Source organism: Ammospiza caudacuta, chromosome 2 (assembly GCF_027887145.1).
Source record: "Ammospiza caudacuta isolate bAmmCau1 chromosome 2, bAmmCau1.pri, whole genome shotgun sequence".
Lineage (NCBI taxonomy): Eukaryota > Metazoa > Chordata > Aves > Passeriformes > Passerellidae > Ammospiza > Ammospiza caudacuta.
This window is the reverse complement of record NC_080594.1, coordinates 38,199,923-38,222,055: the sequence shown is the minus strand read 5'-3', so window position 1 is coordinate 38,222,055 and position 22,133 is coordinate 38,199,923. Positions and strand designations below refer to the sequence as shown.

At 40.0% G+C, this 22,133-nt stretch overlaps 1 protein-coding gene across 4 annotated transcripts in view; it reads right to left on the bottom strand.

Moving 5' to 3' along the window:
• LOC131571971 (disks large homolog 2) overlaps window positions 1–22,133 on the bottom strand; it is a 620,230-nt gene that overhangs the window by 517,112 nt on the left and 80,985 nt on the right. For all 4 annotated transcript variants that reach the window (XM_058824787.1, XM_058824783.1, XM_058824784.1 and 1 more), the window contains exon 3: window positions 10,645–10,806. In XM_058824787.1, the coding sequence (XP_058680770.1) occupies window positions 10,645–10,806 (162 nt within the window). The remainder of the gene's footprint in view (window positions 1–10,644; window positions 10,807–22,133) is intronic.

Here is a 22,133-nt window from a genome sequence, read left to right as displayed (position 1 = left end):
GACAGGCAGTGCTGTGCTCCTGCTCTCTAAAGCAGCCAAGAAGCAAAATGATCAATAAGAGTGCAGTTGTCTTGTAGAGGAGGGCATCAATCATTACACTTTCACAAATTTGGTACAAATTTGTACTTCATGGGTGGCTTGAAAGATTAATAAGATCCATGGGTATATGTAGGAATGGAAATAAGAAAAAGGTAAGAGGAAGAGAAATACAGGAATGGATCCTGAAGGTAAGTCAGAAAAAGGAACAGGGAAAAGGAACACTGATTAACTATGGAAAAAAGAAACAATGTCATGCAAAAGGAAAGACAACACTGTGAAAAATCAAGTTAGTAAATAATACAGATCTTTAAAAAGCCACCTGAGTCATCAAGACTGCTGACTACTTTTTTGACATTATTCTCAATTGCATCAGCTTCAGTAGCAATTTTAAAAGACTATTAAAAAGCAAGTAACATGATCTTCTGAAATGGATTGAAGGGAACCAAACGGCAAAAGGCATTTCCCATTTAAAAATATTTTTGAGAGAGATCTTCTCTTTTGAGAAGTCTCAGTTAGCCACTGATACCAAGATCAAAGAACCACAGAACCACAGTATGGTTTGGGTTGTAATGGACATTAAAGATCATTAAGTTCCAGGTTCCCCGCCATAGGCAGAGAGATGATGTCACACAATAATAAGGTTGTGAAGATGTCACATAATAACAATCTCAGAAACTCTTATTTAGACTAGATTCTTGAAGAGTTGGAATGCAATAGTCAGTTCAGAAAGATTTTTCTTTTAAATGTCAAAATTCTGGTTTTTTCACAGCTCCATAGTCCACAAAACTACAGCAAAATTAAATAAGAGCTATGAGAAATAGGAATTTAAAACTTTTGGAAATAGCTAAAGCACTTCTTGTTCAGGCTGCCAACTCTTTCATAAGTTTTGACTAAAGAGATTCTGTTCTCTTCATCCTGGAGGCTGCATCTATCCAGAGCTCCTGGAACTGCAAACTTCTGCTTTCTTTTACACCTGGTACTGACAAAAGCCAGAACATTTTTGATGTGTCACATCATCAGATGTATAAACACATGTATCTTCCACTGAGTGAATTATCAGTATATTCCTCAGTGAAAAAGTATCCTGGAACTTTGGTGCTTCATTTAAATTGTAGAATAAATTCCCAAGTGTCAGCAGTAGCCAAAGTCTGACAGAAGGGCACTTCAGCTACCGAGCTTAGGGAAACAACTGGTGTTAAACCTGTCTGACATATCTGAGAAAAATCCCTCCTGTTACAGTCTGACTAATAACACCAAGATGCTTTACTGCACTTTTCAGCAGTAGGTCACAAAACACTTTGGAAAGGTGGCAAACGTCATTACAGATACTTTACATATATTCTAGTACGTCTAGACTCAGAGAAAAGAAATGGCAGAAGATACAAGTCCTATGTTCATAGCATCTAGTAGTTATTCCACGGATTTATTGCATATATTTCATCTATTTTAGGTGGGGGGGGGGGGAAAACCCAAAACGCTCTCTATAACAGTCCATCTCTCAGTATTTTTTATACTGTATGAGTATTTCACATGGCCAACACATCAAGGGAAAAACAACTCAGAAAATTACTGGGAAGCAAGGAATATCTAGTACTACGCAAAGCATTAGAGAAAGACAGTGAGAGAAAAGGATTCTTGGAATTTCCTATTTATTTGTTTATATGTGAGAGACAATAGCTGCAATACGTCAGGCTTCACCCCTCCCCCCCCCAAAAAAAAGGCTCAGGAACAAGACTATTGTTAAAAAGAAACCTGCTATTCAAAAAGAATAAAAGATAAATCAGCTAATTAATACTAATGGATTAAGCACCCAGCAGATAAAGAACACAGAATATCTCCTGAAACAGCAATTCAGATTAACATTTGAAAAGACCTTCAATACCTAGGAGGCCCATATAAAATAAACAGGGTCCATAGCCTGAAAATATTTTCAAATTCCTTTGAAAATTCCTGTCTTCGTCCTTCAGGCAAGTCTAACAACATATAGTGCACTAGTAGATATAGTGCACTGCCAGAACTTGCTCTGCTTGTGTCCATCAGAGGACAACATTTATTTTGCTAAAAAATAAAGGATTGCAATGCCTGAGGTTTACTTTAAGTTGCTGAGATTTCTCCAATTAAATCACCCACTGACAGAAGCAATTTTATTTGGTTTCTCTTTTATTCTGTCAGAAGCTAGAAAGATAACAAGATACTGTCTGCAGCTACATAAATCATGTGGAAAGCCATCAATCAGAAAGCCAAGGCAAAACATCAAGCACGCACAACAATGGGTTTTGTGATGACAAAACCAAAAAAATGTTCTTCACTAATAACTGTTCTTCATTGTTACACTCAGTTTTGGTACCATTTCAGGAATTTCTTTAGAGTAAGACAAGGACTCAGAAATGAAAGACATTCCTGCCTACATGAAAATGAGACACAAAATATTACTCAAAATGCTAATCTATAAGCTTCTTATTTTGCCTTGAAATATAATGAAATAGAATCAAAATTCAGAGCCACTTTTGCCACTTCCTCAAGAGCAGGAACAGGCACAGGCACATTTGTGAGCTTTCTTTGTCTCTTTCTAATCCGATTGCATTTTTATATTAAAAAACATAGATTACAGATAAAGATGTATGATATATGCTTATCTGCTGTTACAGTAGGAGATAAGAGAAAAGCAGTACATGATTAAACATGTAACAAGTGTTGTGTCTTAATGAAGCAACCTACTGAATATTCAGTGGAATCCACTGACGGACTGACTGCAGCATGGGGCTTTGCCAGTGACTGCATACTGAAAAGGACAGACGGGGGGGAAAAAGGACAAAACAAAACCAACTCCAAAACACAAAAGCTAGGAAGCTACCAGGGCAGTGATCAAAAGTATTCTTATAAGATCATTGCTACCGGGCTCAGCCATCCTGGGGATAAAAAATGCTTCATGCAGATTAGCTATACTTAGGAAATGCAGTCAGTGTAAGCAAAGAAAAGGATGCAAGATTAAATTTTAGATGGCTCGTTAATATATTCATGCATACATTAATATGTCCTCTATATAACCCCAATTAATTTTGTAACTGCAAGAGAAAACTTCAGACTGCTGTTCCTGACATGTAACAAAGCCTCAGCCCCTCTCAGTCATCCACAGCTTTTAAAGAGCCTCTGAAATGCAGCATCTTTGCTCAGGAAGAGCAGTCTGTGCTGTGACACTGCCTCAACTCTTTGTCACACCTCAGCCACAGATATTAAAGTAAACTCAACCATTATTTTTTTTCTTCCCTATTTGAACTTCATCTCTATCATAGGGTTTTTCCCCAGTAAGAGGAATTAAGGGATCTCAGCAGCTCTGGAAAAATAAATGTGGTTTCTTGCCCCAGACAGATTATCCCCCCAAAACATCAGGAGCTACATTCACCAGGACTATCAGGCACAGTAATGCTGAAAACTGTAGCCACCAGCTTTCTCTGTGCAAACCTGGTTCTCTGGAAGCTAGGGGTATTTACATTGCCTGGGCAGAGGACTTCCTTGCAATTGCTCAAACCGGGTCTAGTGGAAGGTGTCCCTGCCTAAGGCAGGGGGTTGGAACTAAATCATCTGTAAGGTCCCTTTCAACCCAAACCATTCTGTGACTCTATGTTGCAATACAGCTACACAAGTCTGTGGAGTGTATTTCCTTATACTGTTTTCCAGCTCTAGGCAACAACATCTCAAGTTTATTTACAGGTCACACGACCCACTGCAACATCAGGAGAGTCTTGGACTTGGTTATTTTCACAGTATTCATGACCAGGGCATGACTTTGGTCTTTATATGAAGTCCACTATCAAAAAGAAAAAAGAAAAAAGCTATATAATATTTTGACCTTATTTATCCAAATTGTCTTCAGAACTCAATTTTTATTGAAGTCAATGTTAATTCATGAAATAAATAGCTCTTGCCTAATTTACATTTTTAGACACAAAAATTACTCTTTATGACAGTTTCCAGGAAGCTCAGGCTAATACATTTTTCACAAAATCATTAATCATCCAGGCTTATCCTCAGAGCCTCTTTCCCCATCTTTGTAAATTTGTCGGACAAGCACAGCAACCACTTGTAGCGAGGTCTGACACCCCTGAACAGGGAAAGCTTCAGAGGTGGGGAAAAGCTGTTTCATTACAGACAGGAAAGGGCAAGTGACAGATACCAGAAGCCTTCACAGGAACGACCTTCTTGCACTGAGGATGAAAAGAAGAATGATGGACATTCAAGGGATACTACACACTCACTAGGAGATAGAACTTGGGAAAGAGAGACATCTGCCTTGGAGCAGAAACAAAACATCCTTCCCACACTAGATACAGAGAGTCTCAAAGAATCTTCTGGTCACTTGTGGTGTGAAGGGCTCTGCATTGGGTCCAGTCCTTTACTGATGATCTGGATGAGGGGACCAAGTGTAAATTTGCAGATGACACCAATGCGGGTGAGAGTGTTGATTTGCCGGAGGGTAGGAAGGCTCTGAAGGGGAAACTAGTCAGACTGGATTGATGGGCTGAGACCAACAGCATAAAGCTTTTTAAGGTCCTACCCTTGGGACACAACAATCCGGCAGAGCTACAGAATGGGGGAAGAAAGGCTGGAAAGCTGCCCATTGGAAAAGGCTCTGGGGTGTTGGTCAGTGGCAGCTGAACCTGAGCCAGCAGTGCCCAGGTGCCAAGAAGGCCAATGGCATCCTGGCCTGGATCAGCACTGGTGTGGCCAGCAGGAGCAGGGCAGGGATTGTCCCCATGTACTCAGCACTGGTGAGGACACTCCTCCAATCCTGTGCTCAGAGCCCCTCACTGCAAGAAGGACATTGAGGGGCTGGAGAGTGTCCAGAGAAGGGAAATGGAGCTGGGGAAGGGTCTGGAGCACAAGCCTGATGAGGAACAGCTGAGGGAGCTGGGGGTGCTTAGCCTGGAGAAAAGGGGGCTCAGGAGGGACCTGATCACTCTCTACACCATTTGAAAGGAGGCCAAAGTGAGGTGCTGGTTGGCCTCTTCTCCCAGGCAACTGAACCTGTGGCACAGGAGATTCAGGTTGGATATCAGGATGAACTTCTTCATGAAAGGGTTGTTAAATATTGGAATGAACTTTCCAGGGAAGTGGTAGTCACCATCCCTGGAGCTGTTCAAGAAATGACTGGACTTGACCTTAGCACCATGGTCTAGTTGATAAGGTGCTGATCTGTGAGAGACTGGACTCCATGATCTCAGAGGTCTTCTCCAGCCTAAATGATTCAGTGATTCTATGACTCAAGTAATGGGTAAGACAGGGCTTCCTGCCATTTAAAAAAAAAAAAATATAAAAAAATCTATGTGCTCTGGCATTGGGAGATGCAGCCCTCCTTCTGCAAAGCAATTTGTACAAATGCCAATTCATGGATAACCTTAACTTTGCAGACTGCTGAGCCCATTTGTTCCATGTGGAGGTGGTTTTTCTCCTCTCTCCACTGGAAAGTCATTCCATCAAGCCTGACTTTCTGCAAGCTGTCAGCAACCCAGCTGAGCTGCAGGACAACATCCTGGGACAGAAATAAAAGGAGTAATAGCCAGTGTGACCCCTTCCAGAAGACGAGGCTATGAAAGATGAGGTAATTGAAGATGATCATTACTGATCATTCTTGTTTGAAAATAACTTAGCTTAGGATACTTATTTACCTGGTTACTTGTTTTTGCTCGATTTCCACTGATGCTTACAGTTCAACCTGGCATTAAATTAGGAGATAGCTGGAATAGCCTGACATTTAAAATGTTCAGACAACCAAGGGGATGTGAGATCCTTACAAGGATTTTTACTTTTCAGCTTAACAAAGTGGAGTATATTGAAAAAAATAAATCCAACATCACAATAATACTAGAAAGGCTCATTTAGGACCCAGAGTTATAATTCATTTAATGAACACTGATTAGCTCTATTCTGGGAGGAAGGGGAAGAGGCACATATTTAATTTAGAGACAGAACTTGTGCCTCTGATTTTGAAATCTGTGTTGAATTCAGATTTCCCAAAACACCAGGGATTCACAAGGTACTTTTTACTGAATTAGTTCTTTCTTAGGCATCTAAGAAAATTCTCAACAGTTTATTATGAAGCTTTACAGATGCAGACAAAAGAATTCCGAGCTTACTACACCATCTCGTGTCAAACAAGGGGAAGTGCAAGAAGATTATTTTAAATTCCCTTTTCCATTACAGTACAGACTTTTTTCCTTTAAGAGATTATTAAAAGGCAATTCCATCACCTCCATAAGTTGAAAAGAACATTCATTATCTTAATATGGCAACTCTAACAAAACTTCTGCAACACTAGCATTTTCCCAAATGTTAATACATCCACGTAACTGAAAACTTCCTTTACAACCTCAGTGTTTGACATTCAAAGTTGCTTAAGCTGTTGAAAATTTTATCTTTTGCACACTAATAAGCAGATCAACCTTTATCAGGAGTTTGAAACTTTCTAAAATTAAGTATTTTTCAGAAATAAGTTGCCTACATATGAAATGCTACAGGGAAGTAGAAAAGCAAAGTTAATGCAAAATACAATAAGGTGAAGAAGTGAAAAAGACATGGAAAATAAAAGAAAGTCTTGTTTGCAGCAAAACTGCTTTGCTCATTATGTTCTGAAAGGGAGTAATCTGGCTAGGGCATACTAGATTTTAGGTAGTTGGAAGATAAGAAAATCACGCCTACCTTCAATTTCAGAAAATCTATTCACATTTCCAAACAATATTTATCACAATCGGTATCTGTGTGTCTCAAAGAGATTTTCAGACTGTATGAGGACCACATTTCTTATTGTTCAGCACATGAACAAGTGCAAGGGTGTTGAAGGAAATAAGTTTTATGTTTTGGTTTCCAAAACAACTTCCTGAGGTAATCAATAATCATAGAATCATAGAATGGTTGGGTTGGAAGGCACCATCTTAAAGGCCTTCTAGTTCCAGCCCCCTTCCACGGACAGGGACACCTTCCACCAGACCAGTCTACTCAAAGCCCCATCCAGCCTGGCCTTGAATATTTCCAGCGATGGGGCATCCACAGCTCCTCTAGGAAAAATGTGCATCTGTCAGTGCCTCACTGCCCTCACAGTAAAGAATTTCTTCCTAATACCCAATCTAATAATCTAATAACAATGAGCTCCACTAGGGTGGAGCTTTCTGGAGTACATCAAGCCACACAATCTGAAATATGAAATGACTGCCAAATTCTTTAAGAATTTGTATACTTCAGAATTTCAGATGCATCTGTTCTATGCAAACGTGGCTCATATCAGGCATTTAGAATCATGGGTGTTAATAAAAATATGGCCTGAATGCTTCCATTCTGAGCGTCAGAAAATGTTTCAAGAATCCCTGGAACGTTTTACCTGGAGATGTACACAGGGGAATAGACAGGCCCATGATTTCTCTGCTTGAACTTCAATCATCCACAAAACCTCCCTCTGTAATGATGCAAGCCTGTTCTCAAACTGACAGGGTGGATTATGGATGCAAACTGAGATGTTCGCTGAGAGCTGGGGAGCAGGGTGATGCCAGCAAGCAGTCTACATGCACAGACAGGGTGTAGCACCTATGGCTTCCACAGATGGCTGTGAGCACTGGTCAGTTGTGAGGGCTGGAATCAGCCACCCCAAAGGGAAGTTTAGAACTGCATGATCTTGGCAGATTTCTTTCCAAATCAACAAAAATATATGGGAATAAGTAACTCTTTTATTCTGCCAAAGTCAAGTCACTTAGGAAAAGTGATATGATTAGGATGGACATGTGGCTTGGTCTTGGAACAACATTTTGGTTCCAAAGCATTTTAACTAGCTTATTTTTATGCTCAAACATTTTCTTTTAATTATATTATTTCAAAACAGATATTGGGTAATCATCCTGTCATCAGGGCATCGTGCAGCCACTAAACACAAAAGACTGCTTCAAAACCTGCTGGAGAGGTGCAGCCTGGTGCTGCAGTCCCTACAGAGAAATTCAGGCAGTAAAATGCAGCCACGCAGTGACTTAACCCCACCAAACCAGGCAGCCAATGTGCTTGCTGGCCTGGGTGAGTGGTCAGCTGGACAGTCCTAATGGGACACAGGATATGATGTGATCCCTGGCTTGGTGTTAAGGGAACTTCCCAGTCTGACCATTCACAGACTCTAACAGTCACAGTCCCAGCACCAGGAGCTGCACCAAATGCATTCCTCAGCACTTGGCACAAGCAGATGGATGACTTTCATGTACACATATTTTCCCTTTGCACTAAATGCTCTGACCTTTAACCAGAAAAGTGAGGCAGAATGAGTCAAAAGCTCTTGGTCAAGTTTCCTGACAGCGTTATCCTGCTGAAATTGCCAGTGTCATGAAATAGTAAAATTGCAGGCATTATTTTCCAGTTAATCTTTAAGAATCCAGTATTTTACATTTCCCTAGGAAGGTGTGCTACCTGCAGAGAAGCAGTTTTCACCATTATTCACTGCAGCCATGTTCACACAATACTGCTGTTCACACAGATAGCAGAATACTTAATGATATCAGGCTGTAGGTTGGAAAGTCTCTAATTCAAGACAATAACTGATTCTGACTAGATTTTGGAGTGTTCACAACACTATTTCTCAACTATGTGGAAATTACTGTGACCAAAATCTTCTAAACAGGGATTTCATTCAACTACCAACAGTAAAAGTGAATCCAAAGCAGGTGTTTCAGATAGGAAGGGCAACACAATGCCATGAGCTCTAGCAGAAGAATTCCTTCAGCATCCTGAGCTAATTCTCTGCTGAAGGTTAAAAGATGGGACATAGCAGGGGAAAGGAAGCAGGAACTTCAAAGCCATTTGAAGAGACAAACAGCTAAATTTAGATTAAATGGCAGGCAAGAGACTATTAAGAGGCAGATATAAGACACTGTGAATCTGAAGGAAAGAAGGGAAAGGGACAGAGTCAAAGACAAAAATCCTCATGCTGAAGGAAGAACTTGCAGGAGACACTGATTTCCAAGAGGAAAATACTATACAGCTCCTGCTCTACCATCACTTCAGAAAACAGAAGCAGACAAAAACTTTGTCCTGTTACAAGAGCAAATAAGATAGGGAGGTATTTCAAGGCACTGTGGATGTCTGGGAATACCCTTCATTTTACAACAAGCTTTTTGACATCGTTGCTGCGCCCTCAGCTTAGATTATGTAGCCTTACTTGAAAGTCTCCAAATGTGAAGAATAATGTCTGGTTTTGATCTTCATGAACAAGAAACACCACTGTAATCACAATACTCAAGGAGTCCTAGAGGAAAAGGGCTGTTTCATTTCCAGGCCAGAAATTGCTTGGTCTGTGATTTTTCCCTAATGCTAGATAGAGGCCTCATGAAGGTAATCCTTTCCAAATAACTAAAGTGATAGCCTCAGCACAAGATGATCTATCACTGCTTGGTACTGGTGACTTCTGCAGAAAAAGTTAGGTAAGTCACCCAGAAAATTGCTAAAACCTGAAAAGACAAACATCATACAAACTAAGCACAGGACCAACAAGAGCAGAGGACAAAGATTAATTTGCATGGCTATTGCACAAAGTCTCAATGAACACCAGCTATACTTACATCAATCTTTAATAATAAACACTTCCTTTCACTTGTAACCACACTGTAAACACTGTGCTAGGCAAGCAGTGCCCATTTCATAGGCTTTGAGCACCAGAGGGAGCAAAGCCCATCTGCCTTGTTTGCTGCTTAGATAATTGCTGGAATAAAAATATTACCCAGAACATCACCGTCTGTAGTAAGGAATATTATTCTTTTTTCTCCCCTACCCAGTCTTAGTAGAAACTAAAATAGAAAACTCATCATGCTAATCACTGCATCTATGCTCCTTCCACCAGAGAAGCTCTAGGAATATTTTCCAACCACTACATTCTTATAAAAACAAATGTAAATTTTCAGGAATGGATTCCTTTTTGGTGATTATATGGGTTCATCAGGAAAAGAAACATTTTTGCCCAACAAGATATATCAGAGGACACCAGACCTACATACAGCTAAAGCTTCTATATTTTATAAATAGTTGCCTTAGTTAACAGAAAGATATTGCTGCAGCACTCTGAATTGCATCAAAACCCACAGAAAACTGCAAGTACTTGAGCAGCAAGGATATGAATAGAGGCAAATGAGCTCCCTTTTCAGACGTAACTTGTGAATTTGATATAGCTTTCTGAGAGAGGAAAAAACCTAGTTACGTTTACAGTATTTCTTTAAAAAATTCTGAACAAGGATCATCAGGAAGGGAAGTCTGCCATTTCAAAATCACCGTGATATTGAGGCTGAGAACCTGCATTATTCCTTTCACAATGTACAGAAAAACAGGCTAATTTGCCAGGAATTCTTTTTACTCGAGCAAAAGCCTCACTCAAAGCAGAAAGCTCACATCTCTACACAGTGCTCTGTCAACTAAACTGTCACCTGTTCCATTACAGAAAACCTTAAAGACCCATCACAAGAAAATCAATCTGCAATGATAGATTTCAGAAAGCAGCTTGTCTGTACAACAAAATAAGTTTCTCAGGCATTTCATGGTATGCATTTTCTCGTATTTGAGGATTAAAGGCATGAGCTGTATGGATCCTACCTTCAAAGGAGAAATGTGCGACTGTAAGACGTATCCATGGACATTCTCTATTTGAGACAAGTTCTTCTCTGACACATGAACAAGCTCTGGGCCTCTCACTTCGTGGGTTAAACGAGGCAAAGTATGGTCATGTGGAGCATCCTCATCTTGATAACGATATTTCTAGGAGAAGAAAACATCAAGAAAGAACAAATAAGCTTTTAGGAGGTATTTCCAATATTTTAATATAATTGTGGAATAACAAAAAAATTATGATACAGCAGACAATAATCATCGGATTTCCTAGTATGTTCTGGAGAGAATGAGTCATTCTTTTTTACCATTGTATCAAAGAGAGAGCTGTGGTATATGTCACTGATACACAAGACTTTCACCATCAAATAGACACTTGAGATGACACACTGATAATGAAGAAAAAGAGATGTCGATCAGCTAAGCTGTAGTGTCAGATCATGTTTCATATCCCTGTGTAGTAGGAAGTAGAGTTCTATAGCCCTTCTCTGCAAAATACTGGAGTTATTTTCCACCTGGCAGTGTGTACTCTGATGCTGGAGAGCACACACACACTTCCACAGAGGCACAGTCCCACAGAAGATTTCCCTGCAGTAAAGTTCTATGCTATACCCTTCTTTTCCATGGAGAGGCCACAGGAGGGGCTTGTCTGAGATCTCAAATGAAGCTTGTAATAACAAGGAATATAATCCTTAAAATTTAATTAAATTATCTGATCTGTTCTCCAGCCAGAATGCTGTGTAAAAAGGTGCCATCCCCTCAGTTGTGTCCTGCGGAGGGGGCTATTGGATAAAAGCCTAAGATTTATTTGTATGGCCATATAAGAAAAATAAGTCTGAAGGCCAGGTACAAGAACATCCCAAAGCAGACCTCTCTGCTGCTCATCCACTTCACTTTGACCACTCAGCTATGGAGTGTTATTTCATTTACTCATTCCTCCTAAGGAAACCACCCCAGTGTATTCCTGCCTTCAATCTTATGTATGGAAATGTTTCAGCAGTTGCCAGTTATTTTCAGAATACACATGTGACATGATTTATTCTCTTCTTCTTTTCTGGAATATGCCTGCAGCCCTTCACATATTCACTTTTCAGATAACATAACTAATGAATATATGAAATGACTGGCACCAGCTAAATATTATTTGGGCAAGAAGCCATCAGTCTAATACATAGTACTCCAGCCAATGTCACATTTAAGGCTTGGCACACAGGTTATTTAAGCCACAAGCAATCAATTATTTTTTTAATCGAGTGAGTACTCTTTCTAAAAAGACAACTCTTCCAAGACATCCTCTTTTAAGTGAGTCATTTGCAAAATGTAATTAGGAGAAATAGGAGCAGAATACCAGAGTCATCTCATTAACTCAGGAATGGGGGAAATGGAAATGTCCAGTGGACATCTTCTTAAGGAGAAAAGACAGCAATGACAGAAGCCATAAGAAGCTCTATCATAGAACATAGAACCATTCAGGTTGGAAAGGATTCTTAAGATCAGTGAGTCCAACCATCCAGCCCAGCACTGCCAAGTCCACCACTAAACTATGTCCCCAAGTGCCACATGTACACAACTTTGAAATACCTCCAGGGATGGTGAGTCAACCCCTTCCCAGGCAGAATGTTCCAATGTTTGAAAGCCATTTCAGTATCGAAATTTTTCCTAATGTCTAATCTAAATCTCTCCTGGCAAACATGAGGTAGTTCCCTCTCAACCTATCAGTTATTTGGCAAAGAGACCAACTCCCACCTCACTGCAGCCTCCTTTCAGACAGTTGTAGAGAGGGAGAAGGTCCCTCCTGAGCCAACTTTTCTCCAGGCTAAACACCCCCACTTCCCCAGCCACTCCTCATCAGACTTGTGCTCCAGACCCTTCCCCAGCTCTGTTGCCCTTCTCTGGACACACTCCAGCTCCTCAGTGTCTTTCTTGTAATGAAGGGCCCAAAACTGAACTCAGGATTTGCAGTGTGGCCTCACCATTGGTGACGACAAGGGGAAAATCATTGTCTTGGTCCTGCTGACATGTTGCAGAAACAAAAATCTATATACATATATATACACAGGCTTCCCACTTTTTCCAAGTTCCTGATCTGGGTGGATGTGGGAGGAGTGGAGTCCCTCCCACTGTAAGGACTGAGAGCTACACTGCAAAACAGGACTTGGAGATTCTTGTGGATGGTAAGCTGGACATAAGCAAACAATGAATGCCCAGCCCAGAAAGCTAGCCTCATCCTGGGCTGCATGAAAGAAGAGTGGCCAGCAGGTCAAGGGAAATGATTCTCCCCCTGCACTCTGATCTTGTGGCACCCCACCTGAAGCATTGCATCCAGCTCTGGGGTCCTCAGCAAAAGAAAGACATTCCCTCCTCTGTACCTGTTACAGCAGATCCAGAAGAGGGTTACGAATAGGATCAGAGGGGGTTACGAATAGGATCAGAGGGATCGAGCACCTCTCCTACGAAGACAGGCTGAAAGAGCCTGGTTGTTCAGCCTAGAGAAGAGAAGGTCTCAGGGTGAGACCTTTCAGTACTTTAAGGATACTTATATAATGGAGGGGGAGGGATTGGGATTTTTTACATAGGCATGTAGTGACAGGATAAGGGGAAATGGTTTCAAACTGGAAGAGGTTTAGATTACGTATTAGGAAGAAATTCTTCCTCAGTGTGATGAAGCAGATGAAGCATTAGAATAGGGTGAAACTCCACAGGGAGTTTGTAGATGCCCCATCCTTGTAAGGGATGTTCGAGCCTAGGTTGGATGGGGCCCTAAGCAATTTCATTTAGTGGATGCCATATGCCATCCCTACCCTTGCAGGGGATTGAATCTTTAAGGTCCCTTCTAACCCAAACCATTTTATGATTCCATGATTTATTCTATGTTTTTATATTTCTTTATCTATTATTACTTTGACTCTATATAATTCATATATTATTATATATACATACATTCACGCACACATGTATATGTGTGTATATATATATATATATTCTTTCCAGATAATTTCTGCAGTTTTACCCTACAAAAATGATCTGGAAGCAGTGTGATGTGGCCTTACAGAGAGAACATCTCTGACCATCACTAAGTCCTTTCCCCATCACTGCACTGCAGTGCAGCTGTTGCATAAACAGGAGCCAAAGCCCAGAGGAAATTGATTCACCCTGAGCTCCGCGCTCCCAAAGAGAAGAACACTTGTGTGGATCTCCAGTGATAGACTTGCTTTATAATTTGAATTGATCTATTTATCCAAAAAATGCCAAGGATAGCTTCAGTAATATCCATGTTCACGTGTCATCAACTGAAAAGTTTACAGAACATATTTCCACTCTATTTGTCTTAGTCTCCCTCCTATCCCAAGCCCAGTGACTCCTTCTTCACAAAATATAAGCCTAGAGCATTTCTGGGTCAATCCTTCTATGGGTTTGCCTCATGTTCTTAGCACCAAACTCATTGATTTTCATACATCTTTCCTCCTACAGCATCTCTTCATTGAAATGCTTTCAGCTGTGAACCAAAACAGCTTGACACAGCAAAAATCCAGTGGTAAGGCTGAAAATACCAAATCAGAATTAAGACACTCTAGCAGAAATGCCTCATTCATCTCCATCATCCTGGTCTGATGGGGTCCTGCAAATGTCCTTGAAAAAAACCCATTCCCTAGAAACCTTTCTCTAAGGACTAATTCAAATTTCTGGAGGGAAAAGCATCATTGCACAGAAATGTTACTCTTCATTTGACAAAAGAACAGGTGGATGTCTTATGATAATTAAATTACAAATCAGTGCCTGCTGCTGACAGGGTATTGTACACTGCCAACTAGCACCAGATATTTAAAATCCTCTGTAATTACCTATAATGGGGGTGTGGAGTGCGCCACTGTGAATTTTTAATATGAACGTTGCCTTTTTATAAGAGACCATTCTCTCTGCAGTGTGAGGTTATTGCAGCATCGCTGCTCCTCACATCATACTGTCTAAAGGAGTATTTCCAAGGCTGCCAAGGAGATCTCTTGTCAGCTGGACAGAACTTGACTACATGAACCCAGCAGGAGGTAATGGTCAAAAACCTTAAATTTCAACAAAGGCAGTTCTCAATTTACAATAGCCAGAGAACTGCACTGGCATGGAAATACAGATGTTCTTATGACCTACCTTTGACAAATTGACAGTGAATCAAGATAGTTTGGAATTTGTCATTCAATTTTGGGCCAAAGGGAATCAGTATTTTTACAGAAGTTTGTTGTTTATTTTTTCTATTTTGTTGTTTCCATCAGTTTGCAGAAAATGCAAATAGAACATTTCAATTCATATCAGGTCAAATTGACCTAAGCTGCTGAATGTGGCCCAGCTGGAGTTGCCATTCAAAAGCACATGTCCCTGCTTCTCTACACAGCTCTTTGGCTGAGCCACACATCACACATTCCTTCTGCTTGCAACAAGAGGACTGAAAAATGAGGGAGCTAAACATGTCAGAGGGGTCACAGACTCCACAATACCCTATGAAACGAGCAGCCAGTGAATCCTGATCTACAGAGATTCCTGACCAACTAGAAAACACCCTGAACGTCAAGAGACACATAAGCAAAAAGGTGACATTGTTTTTCACTCAGCCAAACCTTCATAGCAGATACAGCTTATAGATGTTAATAATGGAAATATCACCACATACTATGACATAATAACCCATTCATGAGTGAACCCACTCCCAATCACTCTTCAAAGCCAGTGGCCAGTATATTATGTTTCATCTTGGGAAACAATAGCAATACTACCAGTTTTAGCTGTTACATATCAGCATTTCAAGTCTTGAATACAATTTCTGTTTTACAGTCCTTCTAACGAGGGGCCAGACTTCTGCGCCTTACAAGCTGTGATTCTTCATATAACCCATTTAACAGCGAGACCACAGGGAAAGGAATTTCTGCAGAAAATTTCCCACATGAAACAATGACCTCCTACAGATCCAATTGTCCCACTGCAATCTGGAAATAGGCAAGGTATGCAACTGGGTCCCAGTACTACCTTCTTAATTCTTTCTCACTTGCCTTTTTTCTCAAACCAGCACCTGAGCTACTTTGCAGCTCCCACGTAGGTTACCCCCATTGTTGGTCATCTGCTGGAACCTGGACATGGGAGCTACCTTTGAACAGGGCAAGCATCACCCACCTTCTGCATGAGAATAGGTCTAGGATTCAACACACTGGATTTTCTGAGAGAGGTTTTGGATGCTCCATCCCTGGAGGTGTTCAAGGCCAGGTTGGATGGGGCTCTGAGCAACCTGGTCTAGTGGAAAGTAGCCCTGCCCACGACAGGGGAGTTGGAGGTAGATAATCAATAAGGCTTCTTCCAACTCAAATCACTCTAGAATTCTGGGATTTTCTCTCGGTACTAGCAGCCAACAACAAAACATAATGGACTTGGTCCATTTAGACAAATGAGGAATCCACAAAATCCCACCAAAAAAAATGTTAATGTCACCTTGTCCTACTTTGGTGCTTGGTATTTTCTTTGGTCTTCAGTATGTTGAATTTTACTGTTACTGCTCTCCAAAGGCAGCAAATTTCAATGTCATACCAATGAGCATCTTTGGAAAACAAACTTTACAATTTGTACACACAAATCATTGGGCATTCATCCAATCATGAGCAGAAATAATATTACTCATCCAACTGATTGCAAATGAGCAACACAGCTTGAATTCTGAATATTTGCAATCAATCTATAGAGTAAAAAGAGAAAAAAAATACTCCTCTCATTATATAAAATGGAAGAAATCACAATCTGCTTGCCAAGACTGTGGAAGTAGATTAGGAAGCTTAAATCATTGAATAATTATACTTATTGTGAATGACTTGCTCTTTTGCTTATCAAGTACATTTCCACCAAGCTTTTCACTATATCACAGCAATACCTTCCATCCAAGAAGCCCAAGAGCTTTACAAGTGGCAGTCAAGACTAATAACATCCTGTTGATGCGCATCATCTAAAGGTGAGTAAAATTAGGCACAGAAATGCAGCAACTTGTTCAAGGTCACTGAGAGAATCAGTTCATTAAGCAGTAGTAGAATTTAGGGGATTTTTCCAGTCTGCTCTTTTAGTACAAGATTTAGTGCACTTACACTGACTTTATTAGCAATGATAATTATTATTATTTAAACATAAAGCTGCAGGTTTGCTGATGCCATTGTAATTTCTTTTTAATGTTTTGGTCTCGTCTTTTCCTCATAAATGTTCCAGGGTAAAACAGTCTTTCTAAAGTCAGGACTTAGGTTCTTGTCTGTCTCAGTGTAATAGCTAGCAGTACTTTGGCTAATTTACAGTGTGCTATCTCTGAGAAACACATAGTGAATTTTAGAAGACAAAAGGTTTCCTCTAAGAGCCAAATTAGTTCACAGAAAGAACATTATCAGTGCTCAATACTGAGAATTTGCATGTATTTTCCATTTGGTACAACCAGAAGTTAATTTTCTTTTTTTTTAAGAGGAAGAAAAAAACCTATAATTTCTTATCTCAGTTTATTGAAAGCACCAGGTTTTTGCCCATAGCAGGGAGTATATGCTTAGCTTAAAAAAAAAAAAAAAAGGCAAGTATAATGCAGTGGAACAAATATGTTTTGCGGCATTCTCATAATCTTTTTTTTTAAACCCTAAAAGATTTTATTTTTCACGATGAAAAAGAAGTGAGATGGGCATTAGCTAAGTACCTCTTCATTTGATCAGCAGGAGGTAGTTGCACCTTTTCCTCACAAGATGGCACAGTAACCATCGAGTTAAAGCATAATCTCACTTTGAACTATGATATGTTGCAGGGGAAAAAATAAGTATTTATGCAATGTCATAAAACTTCAAACTATTATTATTTTGAACCGACTTCATATAAAATTATTTTTTAAAAAAAGACAGCAACCTTTCATAGTAAGCATACATAAAGAAGCAGTGATCATACATCAAGCTGGCAGATGGAAAAAGTTCAAACAGTTCACAAAAGTATCAAAAAATTACAAGCAAGTAGGAATCTATCAGTTTTTGTGAGCTTTGGAATGAACAAAACCACTATGTATCGACAAGATTGAGACTAGCCCAGAATGCTGCATTCCTCCAGGAATTCTAAATCCTAATTAAAACCGCCTGCATGCAAATCTGTACCATGAGGTATTCAGCTCCATATGCTGCATCACATTTTGGACCTGTTAACAGCATCAGTTCAGCCCTCTGGAGGCTGCTACTTGCTATCCAATAATTTAAAATAGATTTTTAACTTGAAGTGCCAATATACAAAAAGACATCCTAAGAGAGTGGCTTTGCTTGGATTAAATGGTGAACGTGGCTGCAGAGTACAAAAACCAGTAACAAGAAAAAAAGAAAATCCAGCTAATACTGATTGTTTATCTAAGGGGAGCAAAGGAAAGATGTGGGTGAAACTGTACCATTTATCAGCATCAGGCAGTAGCCACTTCTCTATCCTGCAATAGCATCACTTTCTCACTCCTTTTTATAGTCTTCAACTATTCCACTCAAAGCAATTTTTTTCTGGTATGTCCATGTTCCCCAGGTTGCTGTAGGAGCCTTCCTGCCTCTGCAGTTCCTTTGTTTTCCCGTGCAGCCCTAGATCTACATCCCCATTGATTCTCTAATTCTGCTGCTGCAGTTCCCCAGCACAGAGGCACTGAGCCTCACAAACTCTCCTTTTCCACCCCTTGCCTACCCCAAAGAGCAGCTTCTGCCATGGGAGGGGACTGTGCTGTGGTTACAGCTGAGCATTTGGAGAGGCAGAGCTGGGAAATGCTGTGAGTTGCCATGTCTCAGTTTCCCTGCCAATAAGCCTGCAGTGGGAAAGCAGCCTGGCAAAACTGACACCCGAGGTTTACATCAGAAGAGTGCAAAGTAATCATGGACTGCAATAAATAAATAATGTATTAGCATTGCCTGAAACAACGGATAAAAGAGAAACAATAAAAAAACCACAGAACTAAAAGCTTCCCCCTCTTGTGTTTTCTGTACCAAAGATATATATTTTAATTTAGTCCAGCAGCACGTGACACAGCAGGCCATTTGTGTGTTGCAGCTGAAACCTTCCCTGGCTTCACACAGGAATTGTGTGTCTGTAGGATTCCAGTATCATTTGCACAGAAACAGGTGGATTCTGCTGAAAGGCTCTATGAGGCAAAAGGATGCTCTCAAGCTAAGACAGGTGAATGCCATGGTGGATAACTGCTTTTATTCTTGCTTTTACCACAGAACTCTCACTCATTGCTAGGCTTTTCACAAGACATAACTTTCCACAGCTGTAGAACTGAGACATTCCTCACTTTAAAATGCCCTGCAAGCCACAGATGGCCAGTTTTTGCAGAAGTGCTGAGCATCAGCAGCTTTAGCTGAAATCAGTGAGGGCTGGGCTTTGTACAGCAGAAATACCATGGCATCCTGTGCCCTCAGTCACCTGCACACTAAAGAAGTTTTTCCTCATTTCTGCCTGTTGCCTCTTGTCCCATTGCTTGGCACTAGTGAGCAGAGCCTGGCTCCCTTCTCTTGACACCCTCCTTTCAGGTACTTCCATAAGGCCCCCTCAGTGTAACAGGAAAATCAATGAAATTAATAATGGAGCAGCTGGAACTGCTTGCATTAAATAATGCATGAAGACATATGTTGAATGTAAAATGCCATATGAAGTAGCAGTCCACGTACTGAAAGAAGCACAAAGCCCATGAAAACAAAAGTAACTGTGTAATTAAAAATGTAATAGAGTTGATGCATATTGTAATACTACATTACAATATATGGCCACAGAGGACCTGCAATAAAATTGCTTAGAGCATCTCAATTCTTGCATTTCCTAAATCTTAGTGGTTAACTTTATCACCCTGCCATCCTTTAACAGTTCTTTGAACACAAAGTATACACACACAAAAATATCTCATAAATTTTAATAGTGTTCCTGCTTCTTCTAGAGTGAAGAAGGTATAGAGATAAGTATTTTTCAGTATTTGTGGAAAGCTATCTTCTTAAATAAAAATACAAATACTTTATGTACATAAACTTGACAATCTCACTGTTGTCACCCTGATGAACCTAGACCATTAGCTCTGAAGAAAAAATTCTTTTTCTACAAAGCAATTTATGTTGGAGCTGAACAAGTTATTACTAGTCTCAAATATTCTTATCAGTTCCCTCTTTGAAAAGCTATGAATTTTTACCAACAAAAATACGGATTTAGTCCATTTTAACTAGATGTTCAATAAGCCAGCAAAAAACATCTGTGTCAGGTGCATTTGCATGTGCTTGACACTTATAAGGGTTGAGTTAAACATTTCAATAGCAGGGCACTTACTGAAAAAACAGCTATGGGCTTTTGCATCTTAATCCTTCCACAGCGTTTCAATACGGCATAATTGTGATAAAATAATCTACATTTTCAGATACTTTAATAAGCCCTGGTTACTGCACAAGCAGGCAAAATAGCTGTCATTGTAAACAGAAATCAGTACACAGAGAAACATCAAGATACTGCATTAACAAGGGAATATTTGCTTTACTGAGGCTACTGCAAAAACCCGTATTTCCATATTTCATCTCTCCACAGGAACCTAGTTCCTGATCTAGGGAGTTTGTGGTTCCAGGGGAAGCTCCTTCAGCTCAACGATCTGATGGTGACACATCTGGATAAAACTCCACCAGGTCAGGGGCTGGGCAGGAAGAGAGTTCCCCATTAAACTGCACAGCCTGCAGGTACACTGAGCTCAATGTAATGGAAAAATTGCTTGGGTTTACTTCCTCTGATGAATTTACCACTCCATGGGCCATACTTTACCTGAAATTATGAGGGAACATCCTATCATCACCTTTATTTATTCCATTTAAAAATAACTGACACCTGCATTTTCTGAAGTGCCAAGCAAGCTTCCTTTATTTTTCAAGTCCCATAAGGCTAAGCCTGAACCAAAGCAGTGAGTGGGTCATGGAGAATAGGACTCCAGGTAGCAAAGCAAAACTGCAGGAAAGCAATGGATATGTGCACAGATTTCCCCTATTTGTAGAACTGCTTTTAGACCACGGCATCTACAATTTGCCTTTGTCTTACTTGGATATGGAAGCATTTTTCACATTAGAGCTGAAGTGTGGGAACCAACCAGCACTTTGCCTGATGGATGAAGACAGCGATTCTCTGTTGTGGCTATTGTTATTTAGGGATCTCCTTCCATATTCATATTGAAAGAATAGACATACTTTTCATTTTTACATGATTTAAGCATGCATATTTTAAAGAAGCTAACCGGGCTCTTAGTGTCTGCAAACACAGACCAGAGTACATGCCTCAGTCATAGAATCATTAAGGTTGTGAAAGACCTCTATGATCATGAAGCCCAACCACGAACCCAGAACTGCCAAGTCTACCCCTAAACCATATCCCCAGCTGTCACATTCAGATGCCTTTGAACACTCCCAGGGATGGCAATTCCACCCCTTCACTTGGTAGCCTTTTTCCAGTGTGTGACCACCCTTTGTGTGAAGAATTTTTTCCTAGTATCTGATCTAAGCCTCTCCTGAAGCAGCTTGAGGCTGTTTCCTCCAGTCTTGTCACTTGTTACTGGGGAGAAGAGACTGACCCACACCTCACTGCAACTTCCTTTATGGTAGTTGCAGAAAGTGATCAGACACTTGTTTTGTGTCATGTTATGGTGTATATTTGGCAGGGTTAGTAATGTCTAAAACGTTCTTTAGAGCTGAAAAATGCTATAAAAGTACAAATTTATATCTTGCATAGAGGACTCTCTGGGCATCAGACAATGATTTAGATGGAAATGTACTACCAGTCCATGAAAATCAAAATTCTACATGTCTTAACCTGGAGAACCTCAAACTTCATTGCTTTTAAAAGTTATCACCTGACTTTTCTGTTGGATACAACTGTTGCATGTCAACATTGCGTCTATCTACCTTTGTGCTAAATTCTACAGTATTTTGCACCTTTCTTGATTGTTTTTGGTGGGTTTGCAGTTGCAAAGAGCAGGGGAAGGCAAAGGAGAAGGCTGAATACTTTAGAAATTAGTAATGTTATCTCAGGAAATAAAAAAATTTCTTTCTGGCAGTCTGACCTTATCAATGTTGAAAGCCATCCCTCTTTGTGATAATGCTAGCTTAATTAAAAGGTTAAATCCCTCCTGTGCTGAATAAAAATTCCTATTTGAAAAAGTCTAGATAATGTAACAACTTTTTTTAAACTTCTTTGTGTTTTCAGCTGAAAAAAAGTAAGTTTCTTGTATAAAATAACAAAGAAAATAACATGTAAATTCTTTTGGTCCTAACAACTAGCTTTCAGAAAGGCTGGATAAATGACTGTCAGTTGAATAACAATGTCATGGTACATTTTCTGTGTTCTTAATTATTAGAAAATCAGGACAAAGTAAAACCCAACCAGGTTAAAATTAGATTCAGCCCAGATCATAAGGCAATCATGAGGCACTCTTAACTTTGAAATGAAAGACATTA